This window comes from Peromyscus californicus, unplaced genomic scaffold (assembly GCF_007827085.1).
Source record: "Peromyscus californicus insignis strain IS unplaced genomic scaffold, ASM782708v3 Scaffold_8__1_contigs__length_139910024, whole genome shotgun sequence".
Taxonomy (NCBI): domain Eukaryota; kingdom Metazoa; phylum Chordata; class Mammalia; order Rodentia; family Cricetidae; genus Peromyscus; species Peromyscus californicus.
Genome location: NW_026294606.1, coordinates 31139991 through 31162692, shown reverse-complemented (window position 1 = coordinate 31162692; position 22702 = coordinate 31139991). Strand labels below are relative to the sequence as shown.

The window sequence follows — 22702 nt, the reverse complement described above, 5'->3', positions numbered from 1 at the left end:
AGAGATTGAGAACTCCAGCCTTAGCGACTTAACAAGACTCTCTCCTCACAATCTGCATTTATAGCTTTTAAAGACTTAATATTTTTATATGTAAGGGTGTTTTGCCTGCCTGTATGGCTGTGCACCACGTAGGTGCAGTGCCCCTAGAGGCCACAAGGAGTCAGATCCTCTGGGACTGGGGTTAATAGCTGTAAGCCACCAAGTATGTGCTGCAAACTTTATGAGGGACCTCTGCAAGAACAGCAAGGGCTTTTAACTACTAAGCCACCTCTTCCAGCCCATTTTGCATCTTTTAAAGGGGTTTACAGAAAAACATAAAATCATAAGCAGTAATACATAGATGTAGACTAACACATCAATGTTGCTTTTTATTTTTTTTAAACAAAAGTACAAATAAAATTTTGAGACAGGGTCTCATTATGTAGCCCTGACTGGCTTGGAACTCAATATGTAGACTAGGCTAGCCTCGAACTCAGAGATCCACCTGTCTGTGTCTCCTTTGTACTGGTATTAAAGGTATGCACCACCACACCCAGCGAGCATTTTATAAATGTCTATGGTACTCCTTTTCCGTTTCTGTCTGCTGGTACTCACCTTTAAGGGATGCCTACCATCATTTTATGAGAACAAAATGCTCGTCAGTTTACAGCTATTGTATCAGCAATGAGGTAACTCTTAAGCAAGTACTTTGGGTGACAGGTTCTTAGGTAAAAAAATAAAGGGGATAAGGGAGAGAAACCTTTTTATTTGCAATTTCTTTGAGGCGCCTTCTGAGTTGAACTTTTTTGTGCAATCTGTAGCTGCTTGTGTTTTTTCCAGTCGAGGTCCTTTCTCCAGTTTTCTAGACACGTTTGAGATATTTCTACTTCGTTTCTGTTTTATTACAAATAATTCTTCCTGACTACAGCATCTCTGTTTTCGCACCCAGAAGGCCAAAATCCTGGAAAGCCAAGTTCCCAAGTTCCTCTCCGCTTTTTGCACTACTCGAAGGGCGGAAGACCGCTGTTTCCGGCACTGAGCAGGCGTGCGCACGCGTATCACGCCTGTCCAAGCAACGCCTCAGAAAGGCCGTTCCCAGGGAGGGAAGAAGACGAGAGACCTGTTTAAGCGCCAGTGAACTACATTTCCCAGAGTGCAATGCGGGAAATTGCCGGCGGCGATAGGGGCCACCGGTTGCGGGGGGGGGGGGGGTAATTCTGCCCGCTTTGGACTACACTTCCCGACAGGACGCGCGAGGCGTTGCCAGCTGCCGGCCGAGGGCGGGTTGACGCGGGAGCTCGGGACGTGAGGCATGAGCGGCGCCCTCCCTCGGCCCGTGCGCGTCCTGCTACCTCCCCGTGCGAGGGTCGCGCGGCACGGGGCCTAGCGGCGGGCGTCGGCATTCTCCGGGGCAGGTGCAGCCGTGCGGGCGCCGGGGAGGGCAGCGGCCACCATGGAGGTGAGCGGGCCGGAAGACGACCCCTTCCTGTCGCAGCTGCACCAGGTGCAGTGCCCCGTGTGCCAGCAGATGATGCCCGCCGCGCATATCAACTCGCACCTGGACCGCTGCCTGCTGCTGCACCCCGCGGGGCACGCGGAGCCCGCGGCCGGGCCGCACCGTGCCGGGGAACGGGCTAAGGGGCCCTCGCCGCCCGGCGCCAAGCGGCGTCGGCTGTCGGAGAGCTCGGCGCTGAAGCAGCCCGCCACCCCGACGGCGGCCGAGAGCAGCGAGGGCGAGGGCGAGGAGGGCGATGACGGCGGCGAGACCGAGAGCCGGGAGAGCTACGACGCACCGCCCACGCCCAGCGGCGCGCGCCTCATCCCCGACTTCCCCGTGGCCCGCTCCAGCAGCCCCACTCGGAAGGGCTTGGGGAAGAGGCCAGCGGCCGCCGCCGCGGCGGGCAGTGCATCTCCGCGCAGCTGGGACGAGGCGGAGGCTCAGGAGGAGGAGGAGGCGGGGGTGGACGGCGATGGCGACGCGGACGTGGACGGCGAGGAGGACCCCGGGCACTGGGACGCGGACGCCGCCGATGCATCGTTCGGAGTCAGCGCGGGCCGCTCGCATCCCCGGGCGCTGGCAGCCGAGGAGATCCGACAGATGCTGGAGGGCAAGCCGCTGGCAGACAAGATGCGTCCCGACACGCTGCAGGACTACATCGGGCAGAGTCGGGCCGTGGGGCAGGAGACTCTGCTCCGCTCGCTGCTGGAGACCAACGAGATCCCCTCGCTCATCCTGTGGGGCCCGCCAGGCTGCGGCAAGGTGAGTGCCACTCTTGCCGAGGGCCGCCGAGGTGTTCGGAGCCGGGTGCGGTCCTCAGAATTCCCGACCCCTCCTCTGGAAAGGGAGGCCTGGGGGCGCGGTCCCGGTGCGTGATCCGAGTTTGTAATGAGGAAGCAAATATGTCATTCACCCAGTTTCCCAAGACCTCCTTGTTGGGCGTTTTCAAAGGAAAATGCGTGAATTTCTTAACCAAGATGCGAAGATGAGGACTGAGATTCGGGCTATCTGTGTTCCTACGTACCCCCACACCCCTGGTTTTCAGTGACCTGATTCCAAGCAAAGGGCATGCCGCAAAAATTGAGGAAGAAACATTTTGTACACTCCATTTGTTGTGGAAAAGTAATTAATTTTTTTTTCTGTTATACTTCCTTTTCTTCTCACTAGTTGGTTTATTCTAACTGGTTTTTGGAACTAATAGAAATCTCCCTTCTGTGCTGTGTTTCAACAGGCATTTCCATAACTTTCTCATACTGCTTTCCACTTTAGAAAAGCATTGATGCTTTAGTGACCTGTTGTGTGTGTCATCTTACCACAGCCAGAGGAAATTGACTAGGATGTCATGGGTTTAAAGAACAGGTCACTGGAAGAATACTGAAGAAAATGTGATGAATTGTCAATCCTGTTCATAGGGTGTCCCGTCCATAGGACAGTAAAGAATGAGCCCAGGATTGGAATGGAAAGAACTCTTCTTGATTGGAGTGTTAGGCTGCTTCATACACAAGCACATTCGTGATATTTATCCTGTTTTTCTTTGCAGTTCATCTCTCAACCACACCTCTTTATTTTCTGGAATACATTTCTTTTGTCCCTTTTTGTACTCGTTTGCGTTGGTCAAGCATAAATTAGATGTACCTCAGATAACATTTTTTTTTTTTTTAAGCTCTGGCCCTTGCACTCTACTCCATCATTGAGCTACACTTCTAGCCTCCAACATAACATGCTAATTTTTTAGTTGTTGGCATCTTGCCTACCCGTCCCAGATTTGGTTACTCTGTTTAGGGACTTGGTCAGTGGCATTAGTGGTCCTTCTGACATCTGTGTGACAACATGAGAGTGACTATTCAGCTATTGATGCTTGTAGGCTTTGGGAAAGTCTGCAGGGAGATGAGAGGTGAGTCATGCAGTATTGAATGCAAGAGATGTACTGGGCCAAGTCTGCCCAGTGAGGCCGTTGGTGATAGTCACAAGCTGTATGACATGGGAGCCGAATTCCAAAAGGCACAGGTAAGCTGGGATTTGTAACCAAGCAGCCAGTGTCTAATGACACTCAACTGTACAACTTTCAGAAAATAAAGCGCCACCTTTCTGTTCAGGAACAGTTTGTCATTCAGTAAGCAACCTAAAAATTCCCATTTTTAATACTGAATTGCTGACAGTGGTATTAGTAATAATGGCAAATACATATTTATTGAGCACCCATTAAGTGCCAGGTCAACTGAATGAAGAGATTCTCTTCAGTCTTTCCTTTGTTTTCTGGTAACTATTAATAAGATCAAATTGCTGCCTTTCATTTCCTCCTGGAGTGGACACTCAGAATGGCATGTAGCCGTCTCACTTGCCAGGGCTTCTCCTTGCCCTCAGAAACCATTCATTTTGCTTTTCTCAGCTAATCTGCTGCCTTCCCAGTTGAGCTTGGTTCTGGGATCAACTCTTATCCTGGGGCCTTCAACATTATACTCTTGGCCAAAGGAGAAAGAATTTTCTCTTTGGTGAGAGGTCACAGCTGTCACCCTGGCTTTGCTAAATCAAGACTGCTATTCTTTATTGGGATTCATAAGATCTCAAAGAGTCTACCGAAAAAGAATCAAAAGGAGTTGTGGGGGAGGGGGATGGTCAGAATTAACTATCGTCCTATTTTTATTGTAAATTCTGTAGTCCATGTACTTCAGCCTTCCTCCATGTTCAGTGTAGCTGGTTAAGTACTTAGGATGCTGCTTGTGGTACCTAAGCATGCTGCTCAGTCTGTCTGGCAAGTTTTTCTAACTCTGTATGTCATCCTTTTCTAGACCACCTTGGCTCACATCATAGCCAACAACAGCAAGAAACACAGCATAAGGTTTGTGACCTTGTCTGCAACAAATGCCAAGACAAATGACGTGCGAGATGTCATAAAGCAGGCTCAGAATGAAAAGAGCTTTTTCAAAAGGAAAACCATCCTTTTTATTGATGAGATTCATCGTTTCAATAAATCTCAGCAGGTATGTTAATTTTTTACTATTTTTCAGATATTATGTGCATAAACTTGGATACATAGAATGTAAGATCACTCTGGAAAGTATAAAGCAGTATACAAATGCAACAGATGTTAGCTGTCTTCAGGACGCAGAGGCTTGCCACCCATCTTCAAGCCTATGTCTCCAATTTTTTTTTTGAATTTTTTTTTTTTTTTTTTAGTATTTTTAGATGACAAGAGAATGCTTTCTCCCTCTGATAAATGAAATGATTGCTTTATCTCTGAACTGTCCATGTAAGAAAAGGATCTTTTGATCAAGTTTCCAACTTTTAGAGGCTTTAAATCTAAAAAGACATTGTGACCAGTTGAACAATCTAGTGTATAAAGCATTTATCAAGCTTATGAAAACCCTGGATTCTGGCTCTTCCTACCCCACCCCCATTCATGGTTTTATTTCTCCCCAGTATTTTTATGTTCAAAATTATTTTCTGTTTTCTGAGGCTTCTAGCTCTTGTCAAGATAAATATTATACAATAATGTTCTAAATGTTTATTTTAAGGCCTTTAGAAATAAAATGATACAGTTTGTTTTTATGTAAAGCTTTGTTTTGAATTACCTAAATAGAAAAAAATTGTTTTTCAGGCATACTTTTTTCTTTGATTTGCATTGTTGCAGCTTTTTAACTGCAGTGAGAAATATTCCACAAAACTAGTAAAACTTCTTTCTCCTGATTTGAATCTTTTTGAGTAAAACAGCACTTTTGCGTTCTGCCTGGTGTTGGCTTCAAGGTTTCATATGGGACCATTGACTTGACATTTCCCATTTAGACAGTGTCTGGTGGTTGTCTATTCACTAGTTTGTTAAGAACAGTAACAGGATGGTTGAATACTTGTAGGGGAAGAACATTTTAGAAATATTAACACTGGTCTTCTGTAAACAGCTGATGTACAAGTGTATACACTGTGTACTAGTTCATCATTGGGTAGAAGGTGCTTTTCTAAGCAAAGAAGTAGTTTATGTTGAAATAGTTAGAACTGTACTTAAAGGTAGGTATTCTATCATACTCTTCCACAAAGACCAGACTTAGACACTATACCCAAAACTTGAGCTTTACACATACTAATCAAGAGGAATATTCTTGAAATTGATCTACTATATCTGAGGAGAATACTGGAAAGGTAAAATTAGGAAAATGAAAGAGTAAATAGATAGCTTACCTAGGATTCTGCACATGGCTGTTAGGTAGAATCACTGTCTTCTCTTTTCCTCCCATGATTAGGACACTTTCCTTCCTCACGTGGAATGTGGGACGATCACACTGATTGGTGCAACCACAGAGAACCCTTCCTTCCAGGTCAATGCCGCTCTTCTGAGCCGTTGTCGGGTGATTGTTCTTGAGAAACTTCCAGTAGAGGCAATGGTGACTATTTTAATGAGAGCTATCAACTCACTGGGAATCCATGTCCTCGACTCTAGCCGTCCTACTGACCCTCTGAGCCACAGCAGCAACTGCAGCTCTGAGTAAGTAGATTGTGTGCAGCTCCTGGACGCCCACACCTCCCTGAGAATCTCTTGGCAGAGGGCCAAAGAGGGCTGGGCCTCAGCCAGTGGAGCGGTGGTGGCAGAGAAGAACTGTCCTGCCGGTAAGGAAAATAAAGGAGGAAAGTGTTTACTCCTGCCCTCAAGACTTCCCTCAGGCTTCCCTTCTTAGGTGCATCTTATGGCTACTGATAGGTGTGTCTACATTTCTTTGAGCTTTAATGTTGTAGAAAGACTATAGGAAACCTTATTTTAAAGGCTCCAAGCCACTTATTAAATAGAGGCAATAGATACATACTTCTAGAATTAATTTACAAATCTTTGGAGATTTGTATTAGATTCTGATTTCTTTTTGCCCCACAGTGTGTTTCTCAAAGTATTGGGGGAAGTTAATGTAGATCTAATCACACAATGACTTACAGCATTTTGCATACTCCAAAACTCATTTCCATGAAAGTAAGGAAGTTAATTGAAAGTGACAAATAAGAGGCTGTCTCGTCCCTTTTGTTCCTTAGCTCTGCGTCATGACCACCCTGTAGCGTTGGTCATGGTTAATCCATTTGATTTTGGGGGTCAGAGGTTTTCTTTATTGTTAGAAATGTTCTTCAGAAGTCATTGGTTATGTGCTGGCTGAAATAATGCAGTGGAACATAATGTGGTCTGAGGAGAGGTTGTTGCCCACCTCCTCATGCCATGGACCAAACAGCTGCTTGTGCTTGCTCCAAGGCCAAGTTCTGGGGCCACTTTTCAGTGAGGATTAAAGTACTCAGGTTTTGGGTTTCAGCAGTTCTCTCTGTGTCTGGATTCTCCATTTGCTCTTGTCTTACATGTAGGAAGAATGCCACCACCATGCCTCATGAAAACCTTGAAGGCCGAGGATCCCTGGGCAGAACGAGGTTGCTTTATTACATATTACAGAGTATAGTTGTGGTGGAATGGCCATTAGGACTGTGGCCAGAAAAAAAAGTGTGGGGCCTGCTCTTATGTGCCCATTGTGCTCTATCAGGAGTCCTTGTGGGCTGGGCTTTTGTAGTTCTCAGGTCATTGTATCCAGTATAGTCTCCTCAGTCCCTGAGAGGGGATTGGTCCCAGGACCCTTCACAAATTAATATCACGTACTTGCATACTTTATATAAAAAGATGCAGTGTTTGCATTAAATCTACACACAACATTTTCTCCCATTCTCATGTACTTTAAATTCTGATTAGATTGTTTTTAGTTTTTAATTTTTTTGTAGTCAACTCAATACCTGCTCATGACATACAAATGTTATACAACTGAGCTATGCTTCTACCCTCCCTAGATTATAACGCCTAATACAATGTAAATGCTATTTGAATAGCTGTTATGACAAAGGGGAAAAGATCTGCACATGTTTGTAAAAATGCATTTAAAAAAAAACTCTTTTTCAGTCAAAGACTGATTGAATTTGAGAATGCAGAGAATGTGTGGGGCAACTGTAGACTCATGTCAGCATGTGGTAAAGACAAATTGAAAAGGAAAAGGGGAAGAAAAGAAAATTGCCTAAGCTGTAGGAAACTATTATTATCCTGTGTGCTGGTTGTTGTAATGTGTATGCAGTTTTATGTCCTGCTTATTTGGGGTCATTTTTATTTCGTGCCATTTCATGGAACTGAATTATCCAAGTTCTTCAAGGTTTTCCATTCATTGCTTTGCCATGATTGAAATGAGGTCAGTAGAACTGTGGAGCTCATCCTCATGAGGAGGGTGTCTGTGCTTTAAGAGATTTCTAGGTGATCTGCAGGCACATGAAGTGTGAGAAGATCCAGCAGAATAATTCAAATTTCATATAGTTACTAAACTTAGGAGTCAGATACAGAATAAGTCAGCCACTCAACCTGCTAAAATTGTATCATAGTCAGTGCAAACCTCCCGTATCCAACACGTTTTTCTTTTCTTTTTCTTTTTTTTTTTTTTTTTCCCGAGACAGGGTTTCTCTGTGTAGCTTTGCACCTTTTCCTGGAACTCACTTGGTAGCCCAGGCTGGCCTCGAACTCACAGAGATCCGCTTGGCTCTGCCTCCCGAGTGCTGGGATTAAAGGCGTGCGCCACCACTGCCCGGCCCAACACGTTTTTCTTATCTTTTCCTCTGTCATTCATTTAGGGTTGATCCCAGTTATGGCTTATTTTCATTCTTGCTTGTCCTCCACCTTCCTAGGAATGCTAAGAAAACAGGAGATTGTCTTGTTTATAGCCCCAGCACCCTGTCAAGCATATTTTGCATACTTGGTGATTGGTTAGGGTGTGAATAAATCCTAGCTTTTAATATGAGAGATATGGTTACTCTTTGGTGTTGTCCTTCATGGGAGATGGTTGTCCAGGTATGAGAACCTTTTGCTTTAATGAAAATATCCCCTTTTATCTGCTGCAAGCACAGTAAAATAAGTATTAGCCTTAACTTCATTCATTGGCTGACTTGCTATCATTTTTAACAAGAAGTTAGGAGATGTCATAGGTCACAGAAAAAGAAACATATTTTAGATGACTTCCTGAAAGAAGTAGCTGCCACCTCAATTGCCAAGAATAATTTTTTTTTTCATTTTATCAGAGAGTATTTTATTGCTGGCATTGTTTACAGCAGTCAGCACATAGTCATAATAAAAGAGCAGACAGAGCTTAAATGGTTTTGTTATTACTGTTAGGTTCTCTACAAGGTATGTACCACTTTGTAGGCTGCATTGAAAGTGACCTGCCTACTGGCAGCCTAGAGAAGCCACCCAAGCCCCTATGTAGTAAATAGTCCTCTGTACCTGATTCTCTATTTCCCAGAACCTTTTAGGTCACTTTACAGCACTTAGTTAATTGCATGTTTGTTTGTGTAATTTTAAATATGTGGGTTTTGTGTATGTGCATGTGGTGGGGAGGTGGGGAAGGGAGACTGAACAAATGTATCCCATTGCATTTGTGTAGGGTTCGAAGACAACTTTCCCATTCTTTCCTTTTACTGTCAGATCTAGGGATCAAACTCAGGCCATCAGGCACACTGCAAGCACCTCTCCCTACTGAGCCATCTCTCTGGCCCCTAACCATTTTTATGAATGAATTTTATGAATGAATGAGAATGTTCAATTAGCAATGGCCATGGTGGTAAGAGATCAGCTGTCAATTACACAAAAATGGAGCTGGGAGGATGCCCCCACCCATCAGCTTACTCACTAAATAAAGCCATGAGAGGTCAAAGTTTATGCAGCAGATGTCCAATTTGTCCAATGATAAGGTAGTCTTTTTTTTTTTTTTTTTTTTTTGTAGTAATATAGGTAAGAAAGCTGACCAAGACAGCTTAGTGACTCCAGTACTGGGACCACGAGAATGAAATATATGTTGTCTTTCGTTATTGAGGACAAAATTTTCCTTTCACACCTCTATTAACTGGTGTCAACTGTGTGTTCATTCTTACGCACACTAGTCAGATTTGGTTACACTGATCTAGCAAGAGGAGAAGACTCTGAACCCAGTCATTGATTCCTCTCTGGGAAGAGTGAGTGTGCATTGTGTTGATGTGTTGTAGTTTGGTGCTCGAGATAGAAACTAGAGAAATTCTAGACTGTTGAAGGCTGTGTGTGAGATGACGAATACAGCGTTTAGGACTACTCGTGAGTGTTGTTTCTCTCACACACTGTATACATGTATATCCCCATTACAGTAGGACTGAAGTATTCAGTTTCTTGCTTGTTTTGGTGCTGGGGTTCACACCCAGGTCTTTTCATAAGCTTAGCCACTAAGCTCCACCCATCTCCACCCCAGCCTGCATGCTCTGTAAAAAAAATTCCTTAAGCCTTTAATCCCAGCATTCCTGAGGCATTGAAAGTCCTGCATATGCTAGATATTGGCTGAGTGCTGAAAAGTACATTCCTGTGCCTGTAGAGGGCATGTAGTGTGATAAAAGCCAGAAGAGCAAAGGGCTCCTGTTACTCTGCTATGGTCATGTGTACAAGAGAGTTCCTTAAACTTTGTACACTAGAGATGCTTGTCATCCAATAACTGATATGACCCCAAGTATATAAGACAGGTATGCAAATCAAACTTTGATTGGTGCTAATTCACAATTTTTTTATTGTTTTTTTTTTTTTTCTTTTTTTTTTTTCTTGACAGGGTTTCTCTTTGTAACCCTGGTTGTCCTGGAACTCACTCTGTAGACCAGGCTAACCTCAAATACAGAGTTTCACCTACCTTTGTAGTACTGGGATTAAAGGCATGTACCACTGCACCCAGCTAAAATTATTATAAAACAGTTGTTTAGTGTACATGTAATTTTTTCAGTAAAAATTAAAGCTCCTTTGCTAATAATGAGATCAATGTACTTGTTTGTCTAAAACAGTACAAACAAAGGATACAACAATTGAAACTTACATGCTGAGTAACAACAATAGAAAAATATTAAGTCATTATTCTCTTGGGACTGGGAATATAGCTTAATTGGTAGAATGCTTTCCTAGCATGCATGAGGTCCTAGGTTTGGTCTCCAGCACTGCAAAATGGCATGATGACATACATCTATAATCCAGCACTTAGGAGGTGGAGACAAGATTGATGTGAGGTTCAGAGTCATCCTAGGCTAATTCAAGGCTAGCTTGTGTTACATTTGACTCTATCTCAAAAAGGGAAGGAGGTTCATTCTGTCTGTCTGTCATCTATCTATCTATCTAAATTTTGGGTTTTTTTTTTTTTTTTTTTTTTTTTTTTTGAGACAGAGTCTCATGTAACCAGGTTAGCCTTGAACTTGGATCTGTAGAGCTTTCTACTTCTACTTCCCAGATGCTAGGATTACAAACACATTCTGGATACAATGTGTTGGATAGCAAACACATTCTGATTATATGACACACAAAATAAAGTGTGTTACCTGTGTACTGGGTTAATTTTGGAGGAGGGCGAGGGCTGAGTGTAGTTTGTGGTTGGTGATCTTGGACTTGAGAATGAGTATAAACTACTGTTGTTACTCTACTCTGCTTGCTGCTGGTAAAGACTGTACAGATGACAGGACTTGTGTATATGCAGAACACCTCTGAAGAAGCAGTTGTTTGTGAACCAGATAGAGTGCATCCCTGTGGAGATGAAGAGGATGGGATGATAAACCAGAATGGCTGCCTGATTGTCTAGCTAGGCAGGGTTTTAAGAGCAGGGTGGAAGGTGAATAAGGTGTCTATCCTTGTGTAGACTGCTGTGCCTGAGTTGTGGTTCTTCTCTATAATCCAGGAATTCCAAACAAGGTAGCCTCATGGCCCCCAAGCAAGAGAGCTATATAAATGCTGTTTACTCCCCTTCTCACACTCCCACGCCTACTAACAGGACCTCATGCTCTACCACTGAGTTACCGCTCTTAGCAAGTTTTACTTTTTTATTTTTTTAATTATTTTGTTTGCCTCTGACATGTTTTCTACCACCAAATAGCAAAAGAAGGGTAGTCAAACACTGCAGTGGAAGATACCAACTAGAGTAAATTATGAGTATAGGATACATTGTATTTTCTCTTTTTAATACATTTTTTTTAATAGAATTGCATTGCTTTCTCTCTTCCTTTCCTCCCTGTAGCCCCTTCCTCCCAGAGGCTAATTCTCCCTCTCCAGCAGTCATTCAGTTTTTGGTCTAGAGGTGGGACCCTGTGAAATTTTCTTCCTTCTAGGTTAGCATGCCTGTTGATACTACCATTGTCCAGGTCTTGTTTATGCAGCAGTTTCTAGGAAATAATATTTCACAGCAGATTTACTGGTGTTTTGGCCCTTGCAATAAACCTCCCTGTCCAATGTGATGTTCCCTGAGTCTAGATGCAAGAGCTGTGACGTAGATGTATCCACTGGGGTTGGGTCCCCGTGATCTGTTTGTTGATCTCTGCATTTGTGTTCAGTTGTGGTTTTCTATGATGGTCTCCCTTTGCTGTAAAGAGAAGCTTCTTGGATGAGGCATGATAGCTGCACTTGTTTGTAGGTATAAGGGTAAGATTTAAATGTAGTAAGATATGCTGGTTTTGCAAAGTGGCAGTAGTAGATTATCTTCTAAGATCTGTGGTTTCACTAGTCCCAGGAAGGTGGCTAGGTTTCTAGTACCAGGCATGATTTCTCTCCTGTTGAGTGGGCCTAAGTTCAGCCTCAGAGCTCACTGTTGCTTACACCACCGTAGGAGTGCCACTTACTGCGCTTTTACAGGTATGTCAGCTCTGGCCTCTTTCTGTTACATGAACCAGGCTGTCTTTGGTTCTCCCATGAAGTCACAAGGAATTTCACTTTCCAGTATCATCTGTTGGAAACAAACAAACAAACAAACTCCCAAACAAAAACTAATGTGCGAAAAGAGTTCAGGCCTCTAGAAAAGAGGAGGGAGTTTTCAGTGTTTTCACTGAAAGCTTGTTCTCCAGTTGGAGAAGCTTGGTTCTAATTCTGTTTTACTTCTGTGTCTTGTTAACCAAGAATGTATTTTCCAATGCATTTGTTTTAGCCAATTTTTTCTTATTACAGAAGCTTTTACTATGTTTTGTTGTTTGTTTGTTTAAAAAAGAAGACAAGGTCTCACTATATTACCCTGGCTGTCGTAGAACTTGCTGTGTAGGCCAGGCTGGTCTTATTATGTTATTATTACTCTTCAAAGCTTATAAAAGCAGGAGTTCAGGGCATAGCTGAGTTGTGGGTAGAACCTTAGAACTTCCTGCACAGTATTCTTGAGAGGAGATTTTCATTTTGTGATTTGCTTATGACCAGTGAGTGCCATCAGCACAGCCCCCTTTTTATTATTTGGACAGAGTTGCTGACAGATTTATTCTGTTTTTAAAATACTCTGGACAGACTGGGGACATTGTGAATATGAATCATATCTAAATGGTTGAAGGAGTGATGACTCTTGTGACTCCAAACTGTAATAGCAGAATGACCTATAGTTTAGAACCTGGTGTGGTGCTCTTGGCTGTAATGACAGCTAGCTAGATTGGCCCCATAGACAAACTCTGGATTCAGTATATAAGGTGGGATAGCAATTGAGGAATATAATGGGTATCAACCTCAGGCTTCCACATGCACCAACACATGTGTCCACACACATACACTTTGGTTAAGAGTTCAGATGTCTAAGGAAGGGTCCTAATTTTCCCAAGAGAATAAACCCCATGTCCACTCTTGAAGCCCTACAGTATGCTGTTGATAAATCTGAAACAATACAGGACACACTCATGAGAGGGACATATACCACAGTGCTGATTTTAAAATAGTCTGGCAATGTGTGCTTTCTATCCCTTTGGCTTTTTGGAGGTTTAATATAATATGTTTTTGCTTTAGAAGTGAGGTCTGAGCAGCTATTTATCTAAAAAATGTAAAACTATACAGTATGATCCCAATTTTGTTTTAAAATTAGCTATACTGTTAATGGCCAGTTGAATCATAAAGGAAAATTAACAAATGACAATGTAGTTGTTATCTCTAGTTTATGGAAATAGGAATCTTATTTTCTAATGCTTTCTTTTTTTTTTTTTTTTTTTTTTAAGAAATGAGTGTCTCACCATGAGATGGTTAGAAAGCTAAATTAGTCCACTCATTACACAACACTGAATGCCTGATATCTACCAGGCATTGGGACTGCAACAGAAGGACAGACCCCCACCTCTGCTGCTCTGTATGATATCTTTGCAGGATAATAAAAATAATTTCAAGAAATGCCATTCTGAAACACTGCACACAGAAGATTGCTAGGAAGATTTCCTGGGAGATGGAAGGCATTGCTTTTATTAGTTCCAAGGCAGAAAGGAGGTAGTTAGGTGACTTTGTTCCTCCCAGCCCTTTCTTCTTTAGCATGCCCTTCCCACTCAGGCATAATGGGCTACACCCCTCTGATTCTGGTCCTTACTTTACACGTCCTCTTTAGTGTGTGTCTACTGATTTTCTTTTAATTCATCTTCCAGAAAATCCCTTCTCCAGCTGAGAAATGTTTCCTAGGCTCTACAGAATGCTAGTGGGTGTAGGCTAGATGTGTGTTGGATCTTCTGGTGAAGTGTCTGCTGGCTGGAACTGCCTTTAGAAAGGAAGGCGGCCAGTCACTAGGGCTATGGGGCTTAGGTGGTCCTGAAGAGTATGAGAAGAAAGTAGTATTAGCAAGCTACATATGAGAACTAGTGCCCTTACTTTTTTTGTCTACATGACACACTAGAGTCATTTGGGAGGAGGGATGGAGAAAGTGCGTGCCTCTAGGCAAGTCTATAGATTTTCTTGATTAATGATAGATGTGGGAGGGCACAGCCCATGGAGTGCAATGCCACCCTTGGGCTAGTGGTTCTCAGTTGTATAAGACAGCAGGCTGAGGAAACCATGGAGAGCACGCCAGTAAACGGTATTCTTTCATGACCTCTATTTCAGTTCCTGCCTTGAGATTCCATCCTTCCTTCCCTTAGTGATGGACTGTTACTTAGAAGTATAAGATGAAACAAACCCTTTCTTCCTCTAGTTGCATTTGGTGTTTAATGGTGTTTAATCCCAGCAGTAGAAACCCTAAGACCCGTAATGAAATCTGTGACACCTTTGGTAAAGAGAAGAATGTCCTATTTTAAAAATTATTTTTAATACTGTACAAAGGATTAAGTTTCATTATGGCTTTTTACAAGTAAATTTTGGTGAGTTTTTTTGTTGATTCTAGTTTTCTTATCTCCCTCCAATGAGGCTGTTTCGAAAACAAATCTTTCCATGAATGAAATGGAGATTGGCAGGTCACTTTTGTGGGTGAGTAGGTAGTAACAAACTCTAAGTTGACCACAGCAGGCAAGCAGAATTCCCTCTTCCCATTCAAGACCCTTTCTCAGCCCAGCCCATTCACTGTGCACTGTTTTCCAGGTAACTAGTTTGGTCACCTGTGGTCGGGACTTGTTACTATAAATAATTTCAACCAAAGAAATGACAAGGATGTACTGTAAATTTTAAAAAGCATATTTTTCCTTCAAAAAATACAGCTATCCACTCATCAGAAATATCCTAAATAATGAAATGTGTTAGATGGCTAGCTAGGTTGGGAAGAGAAAGTTTACTAAATCAGGCTTGAAAAATAATCATTGTTTGACTTTCCTTATGCATGTCTGAACTTAGAAGTGTGATTGTGTCCAGACTGTATGACAGAAGCTTGTAATCCCAGCACTGGGAGTCAGGTAGGCAGTTGCTATAAGTTAAGGCTACACTGGTCTGCATAGAGAGATCCTGACTCAGAAAACCTAGAAAAAAATGTGTAAATTAATAAGTGTTAGTGTGAATTTCAGTCTTAACAGGTTAGGTGGCTTACTCAAATTCTGGGAGAGTCTTCTAAGCAGTTCCCAGGAGAGTGAAATACTTGCTGCTCTTCACTACACTGGGCAGATTTTATATGATTGGTACCCACAGAAAGTGACATGCATCCATCCAGGAATGCCACAGCCCAAATTCCAAAGACCTGTTCCTTGGTCTGCTGTGCCAGAGCAATTGAGATCCTTGTTTGTTTGTAAAATGAGGGATTTGGGCTTTCTAATTAGAGAGTAATCTACTATGATGCTGTCTTTACCCTGTCTGGAAGGTGATCTGTGTGTTCCTGTGTCATTGGATGTGGTTTACCCTTGAAATAGGCTTTCCATACACTATAATGAGGTACTAACATATCTAGTAGTTTTCACTGTTCTATAGGCTAAAAACAGACAACCCACTTGTCACCAGTGACTTTGCATAGCATTTTTGTCCTACCTTGTACAATTGTATAAAGGAACAGTGAGGTCTTCTGTGGCTCACAAGATAGAATGTGATATCAATATCAAGCCTCAGCTTGTGAGATAGAGTGAGATACCCTGTAGCTCATGACTGGTAAAGTGTACTGACATACCCTCAGGACTTAGAAAATCTGGTCAGCCCTTAGTCTAAAAATGCTTAGTTATCTAGGTTAACAATATGAATTCAGCACAAGTAGTAAAACATTTGAACTGGAACGCTTACTGAAGTTAAAGTTTAATTAAGATGTACTGCAAAATGAGGTGCGACTTGAATGTGTTGCTAATGAACATTGGTTTCTATTGCAGGCCCTCTGTCTTCATAGAAGATAAAGCAGTGGACACTCTGGCTTACCTCAGTGATGGAGATGCACGGACTGGCTTGAATGGACTCCAACTGGCAGTGCTGGCTAGGTTGAGCTCTAGGAAGATGTTCTGTAAGAAGAGTGGTCAAACCTATTCTCCTAGCCGAGTTCTGATCACTGAGAATGATGTGAAAGAAGGCCTACAGCGGTCCCACATTTTATATGACCGTGCAGGTGAGAAATTGAGATAGGGGAAATGTAGAACTGTGGGGACAAGTGTGTGCCCATGGTTCATTTCCAGCCTCTAACCTTCAGCCAGCTCCAAAGCATACCCTAGATTCCTAATTTGATCTGCATATTGTAATAGAAGCAAGCCTCACACACAGGGCTGACCTTTCTGAAAACAGGCATAAAACAAGCTGCTTTGATAAGAATAAGAAGAGCTTGGGTTTTGAAGTTGGAGGCTTGCTGGGTGGTGGTGGTGCACGCCTTTAATCCCAGCACTTGGGAGGCAGAGCCAGGCAGATCTCTGAGTTTGAGGCCAACCTGGTCTACAAAGCAAGATCCAGGACAGGCACCAAAACTACACAGAGAAACCCTGTCTTGAAAAAAAAGAACAAAAAAAAAAGTAGTTGGAATTGGAGGCTTAATCTTGTAAGGCTGTTAGATATAGATTTCCCTTGCTGTCTGGTAGCACTTGATAGAATATAGCAGTTTGAAAGCATGTGAATTCAGTTGACAGTGGTTCTTGTGATCATTTACAAAGACAGTAAGTGAGTAAAGACTTACTGGTTTATTTGAGAGTTAAAAGCCTCCATTTTTAGTCTAAAAGATAAGTTTACAAGGATTTTGATAGTTCTGTTTTTTAGTAGCCTCACCATTTTTAATTTTGCAGTGTGCACTAGGTATTTGTGTAGAAACATGCTTATAGATGGCAGATATCCCAGCTCTTATTAAGTCTGTGAGCTGGCAATATTAAATATAAGCACAGCATATTTGCAACTTTTTATGAAAGGTAGAATGAAGATGGATTACTGTAGATTAGGCAGAACCCTATTCTAGAACATTTGTGTGACTCTGAATAGTATTGTGTTGCATAACTATGTCCATGTCTTTAAAAGTCCTGCCAGAAAAAGATGTTGATAATTGAACCTTCCAGGTCTCACATTGACTTTGCCTCCATTCTGGTATTTCTTGATGATGAGAATTCTCTTTATTGGCTAGAGAATTGGGGAGGGGCTGGAGAATGATTCTGGTCCTGGCCACTGCTTCTCATGAGTGAGCTGGCTTGCTGCACATCCTGAGTGACCAAAGTACCCCAGCTGATAGTACTGTGTGGTGAAAATGGTGCTAAGAACACATTGAACTGTCCCACCTGTGCTGTGCTGGGTGTGGCCTCAGCCAGGGGCCTTTTCACATGCTCTCCCTTGAATGTCTTGTCAGCCCTTGAAAAGCAGAGAAGTAAAACATCTAGGCATAGCTCCACACTTTGCTTTTAGCCTTTTTAGGAGGTTCAGTAGCAATGGCCTTTATCCTCTTGTGAGTGTCCCAGAAGAGCCTTTCCTTTGACTGAACCATCTTACATTTATCAGGCCACTGGTTAAAGTCCATAGAACGTTTATGAATGATCTTTGAGTGCTTTACAGTTTTTTCTTTTTTAGATTTCCAAAACAACCTTAGAAGGTAGCTTATTAATATTATCCCTACTTCACATAAAACTTTTCAGTTCACAAAGCATGTGCTAAAAACTGATCCTCAAATCCAATTTTATGTACTTCCTAAGATGTGCTTCCTTACTGCCTGCATATGCCTCCATGCCAGCCTCATGGTGGAGTCACTAAGGTCTCTCTACCTAGACCATGTTACTGAGAGAAGTCACTCTTGGAGGTGTTCAGCCCTAGGGAGCTGTGTATGAGGGATCATCTTCTTTCTAGCTCTTCGCTGTCCCAGGAGGACCTGAAGGCAGTGGAAGCTATGTGGTAGCACAGCCTTGAGGACCCCATACATCATGCCCTTCTAATACTAGTGTGCTCACATTGCCCATCAATGCCAGAATGTCTGCTCTACATGAGATTATCGGACACACATAAATATAATTTACATTCTCAAGAAATGTGCTTTTACAAGTTGCTCCATTAATAAGAACTGTAGAACCATTGCCCTAGAAATGTGTTCGCTTAGACTCCCAGAGCTTTTTTATGACTGATGACAAAACAAACAAACAAAAACAACAACAACAAAATCCTACCATTAGAGGGCTTTTTCATTATTATTTCTTTTTATGTCACAACACAGTTGCCCACTAGTATGACCCAGCAAGTAGTTCAAATGTCTCTATATCAGAGTGAAAGAATCTCTGAGTGATAACAAAGGGTCTGCCCTGTATTGACCTAGTGCTTTTAGATTAATAATATGAAATCTCCAACTATCAAGCAGTATACAATAAAAGCAAAAGTGGAATTATTACTAGTGTAAGCTAGTAATTGACACTAGCAAGTTTAGTTAGTTCTTCTGTAGTGCTTGCTCTGTACAAGGCCTGTCTGTGTTTAAAATAACCCCATTTTACCCAGTGAGAACCCTGAAGCATAGAAAACTTGCCAAAGTCTGCATTGATAGTGAGTTTGAGGTTCAAGTCTAACTACCTCAGTCCAGAGCCTGTTCTTTGGTTCACTGTACCAGTTGGATTACCTCTCGTGTGAACCCAGTAAAGATGAGTAACCTTGTGTTAGAGAGTATAAGATTGACAGATAAGGTAGCGGGCTAGAGGTTTTTCCTATCCCTTCCCAACCCTGGACCCTGCCCTACAGAGGGCTCAGGGTTTGGAGCATGCAAACCAGAGAGGCAGAAAAGGAGCCAAAACCATCTAGATTACCTAGGACACTTCAATCCAGATAGGGTCCATGGTTCACTTGATTGAAGAAGCCCCAGGAGGGGGACACTGCTTATTCATGAAAGTTTAGTAACTGGGCTCCTGCCATTGATCTGGCTTGGATTTCCTTAGGAATTGGAGTTTGGGGGCCCTGCAATCAGCCTAGCAGCTATTCTCCCTTTGGTAGGCCAGTTTCTTGTCATTCTATTTGAAGACCAAATGTCATCTTAGCAGCTGCTGGGATTTGTTCCTGGAGCCAGAGTGCTGTGCCCACTAGAACACAGTCGCATTGTTGTAGCTCATGCTGACCACAAAGCAGGTGTTTATCTGTAGGACCAGTATACTTTGCCTTCTCAGGTGTCATGTCCTTAAGCTTCCATGAGAGGATGGTCAGAAAGACACGAAACATGTATAGAGAGCACTGCTTATTTTGTCAACTGTTAGCTTTAATTTCCTTGTACTTAAGTGGTTTTTCTAAAGTACATTTTGCTGATTTGCTTGTGAATCGAGGATTAAGGATGGACTGGGGCCAGTGGTTAAGATGGAGCTACAATACTTTCAGGATAAGAACCATTAGTTCATCTGCCAATCTCCTCAGATCCTGCCTCACAAGTGTCCCCACATAGTCTGTGGTTTTATGACCATGAGCTTTAGATACCAGACTGTCAGCTGGCAGTGACACTGAGGAACAAATGGGCTTTAATAGCTGTCCCTGCCACTTTGCCTCCATTCTGATGCCTGTGAGCAGGCCCAGTTGGTTTTACTCAAATAGACTATGAGGGCAGAAGATGGAACCATGACATGAGATTCTCTCCGACCTCTCTGGTCTCTGGTAATCCTCTGTGGTAGAGACCACTCTTGACAGTGCCTGTCTTCTCCCTTCCCTTTGCCAGCTGTATCTGTGTGTCCCCAATGTGTGCAGTCATCAGGAGTTTCTCCTCTGAACAAGACTTGGCTAGGAAACAGTCATGGGACCCTGAGTGAGCTCCTCTGGGGCTCATTAATCCAGGTTTCACCTCATTGAATATGGCTGGAGGGCAGCTGTCATGCCTGCCTTCCCCAGCATACCTGGGGCCTGTTTTAGTAGTGCTTTGTATGCCAGGTAAGCACACAAGGCAGCCACGTGACAGTGCTCTCTCTGCACAGGAGAAGAGCACTACAACTGCATCTCCGCCCTACACAAGGCTATGCGTGGCTCTGACCAGAATGCCTCCCTGTACTGGCTGGCACGGATGCTTGAGGGAGGGGAGGACCCACTCTACGTGGCCAGGAGGCTTGTGAGGTTTGCCAGCGAGGACATTGGTGAGTGGAGGAGAGTCTTTAGGGGTGGGGGATTTGAGAGGAGATATGTGGTTACTCTTAGACCAAGAAAGTCTGTAATCATGCAGAATAGGTAGGAAAAGAAAGATTTGTCATGAGCTCAGTGGTCTGTTTCTTCATGTGCATATGCTTTGATGGTGTTCATAGAGTCACCATTTCTGTTTCTTCTTCAGGAATGGTCTTTCAAGATCATTCAGAATATCGAAATGCAAGAGATATTTTCTGGTTTGCTTTGGAGCCAAATGTTAAGGTTTTCATTGGGTAGTTCTTGAGGTAGAAATGGGAGATTCTGGACACCATTCAAAGATCAGAAAAGTTTTTGTTTTCTTAATCTTGTAGACTTTATATTTTCATAAAATGTTGTGAATGCCTTCATGGCCTTTGCACCTTCTGTTTGTCATATGTAGTCTCTTGTTTTTCCTACTAGAATATATTTATCCACAAGAGGCCATTTTTGACACTAACAATAACTCAATAAATAGTTCTTGCTTAATGTGCTTGGATATCAGAGATGAATTGGTTAATTGTGCTGTGTGTCCTGTTCCTAAGTCTGCATGCAATAGTTGTTGCACTGACAGGTCGGATCAATGGTGTGCTGTGACTTACACTTTACTTTGTCTCCTTATGCATGACAGGTCTAGCAGATCCATCAGCATTAGCACAAGCAGTTGCTGCCTACCAAGGCTGTCACTTTATAGGCATGCCCGAGTGTGAGGTAAGATACCAGCTCAGTTCTTTGCAAATCTGTTTTGTTCTATGTCCTATCTTTTGTGGATCTGAATGTAAGTTCTGCCTTCATCACTGATGTGTTAGGCCCACTGAGCAAGCTGCTTAGCTTTTAAACTTGGTTATGTTTGTTTCTTTTCTTAGCCTCCTAGAGAGATGAGAACTTCCTATCAATGAGGTTGTGGTTTGATTTTGGCTTTGTAACATTGGGGCTTGAACCCAGAATGCATACATGCTAGTCAAACACTCTAGCACTGTGCTATATCCACAACTCTATTTTAACTTTTTCAAACAGGTCTTACAAGTTGCTCAAAATAGTCCTTAACACATTCCCTAGCCCAGACAGGCCTTGAACCTGAGACCTTCCTGCCTCAGCCTCCTGAGTGACTGAGATTATAGAACTATCACCTGAAACAAGACAGTGTTTTCAAACTATCCTCCGGAGTCCTGAGGCTCAGAAGTGTTCCAGGCTTTCTGGGGACAGGAAATTTCAGGTTCACCTCCATGCAGGACCTCTTTCCCAGTCAACTGTTCTATGAATCAGGGCTTAAGAAATACTTGATTCAGTGAGAAGTTCTTAGGTTAAATGAGAACCACTGGTCTAGCTTCCCTCTCACATCATAGGACTTTTTCTCCATTTGTTATTAATTGTCCAGACTAAGTAAAAGGAGGTGGGGCTATAAAAAATTATCTAAAAACAAACAACCAAACATGGGAATCTCTGAAGAATCAACTAGGTGAAAGCATAAAGTACTTTGCAAAACATAAACTTTATGGTATGTTTCATAAAGTTGACATGCCCTTCCGTGTCCTAGGTGCTTCTGGCCCAGTGTGTGGTCTATTTTGCCAGAGCCCCCAAATCCATTGAGGTGTACAGTGCCTACAACAATGTGAAAGCCTGTCTGCGGAATCATCAGGGGCCCCTGCCTCCCGTACCCCTGCACCTGAGGAATGCACCCACCAGGCTGATGAAGGATTTGGGCTATGGCAAAGGCTACAAGTACAACCCTATGTACAGCGAGCCTGTGGACCAGGACTACCTGCCTGAGGAACTGAGAGGAATTGACTTCTTCAAGCAGAGGCGGTGTTGACTTTTAGGCCATGAATAGGATGCTTGTCCCTTGAGGAAGGCCCGAAGTCACTGGATCTTGGAGATGGTTGCCTGGGAAAAGTTAAAACAGACCAACATTTTATGCCAGATATTAAGAGTTCCATAGGTGGAGGTGGTTACTTCAGCTAAATGTGTACCATTGAAATTGTGTTCATTTGCACTCTGTGCAATGATTATGCTTATGAAAATACCTGGCAGCTTTGTGCAATTAATTAATGTTTTAAGGAATTATCTATTTTGTCATAGTATTTAAGTCATAATGTCATTTCAAAATTCTGTTCAGTAGGCTTTTTTCTTTTAAAAATGTATATTCTGGGTAGTTCCAATTGGTAAAAGAAAATGTAATTGTGATTTAATACTGCATAGTGATTTGGGTATTTTTTTTATATGCAAAGGTCTTATGAGCCAATAAAACTATTTCAAAGTACTCTTCAATTCTTCAATGTTCTCCTCCTTGGGTTGGTGGCACCAGCGTCTGCCACCATCTCATTTCCAAGAACTGGATACTGTGAATGAGAAAACACCAGAGATTGAGAAGGCAGGGAATTTTTCTGAAAATTGTTTTTTTTGTTGTTTTGTTTTTCATTCAGGGTCTCCCTGTGTAGCCCAGGCTGCCCTTCAACTTGTAGTCCTCCTCACTGAGCTCCTCTGGTGCTAGGATTATACAGGTGTGTGCCACTACA

At 42.7% G+C, this 22702-nt stretch overlaps 1 protein-coding gene across 1 annotated transcript; it reads left to right on the top strand.

The window, feature by feature from the left end:
* The first annotated feature begins 1234 nt into the window (after positions 1-1234).
* Positions 1235-22446, top strand: Wrnip1 (WRN helicase interacting protein 1). Its single transcript, XM_052728572.1, has 7 exons — positions 1235-2239; positions 4267-4458; positions 5713-5954; positions 15998-16227; positions 20009-20164; positions 20818-20897; positions 21724-22446. Exons 1-7 carry the CDS (start codon positions 1433-1435, stop codon positions 21997-21999), a joined length of 1983 nt encoding a protein of 660 aa, XP_052584532.1. The 5' UTR covers positions 1235-1432; the 3' UTR covers positions 22000-22446.
* Positions 22447-22702: the final 256 nt, after the last annotated feature.

What these genes read in the sequence shown, in the direction of transcription:
- Wrnip1 (XM_052728572.1), top strand. Translation starts at nt 1,433, where the DNA reads ATGGAGGTGAGCGGGCCGGAAGACGACCCCTTCCTGTCGCAGCTGCAC. An exon ending in CATTTTATATGACCGTGCAG is followed by an intron (nt 16,228 to 20,008) that starts GTGAGAAATTGA and finishes CTCTCTGCACAG; the next exon opens with GAGAAGAGCACTACAACTGC. An exon ending in TAGGCATGCCCGAGTGTGAG is followed by an intron (nt 20,898 to 21,723) that starts GTAAGATACCAG and finishes TCCGTGTCCTAG; the next exon opens with GTGCTTCTGGCCCAGTGTGT.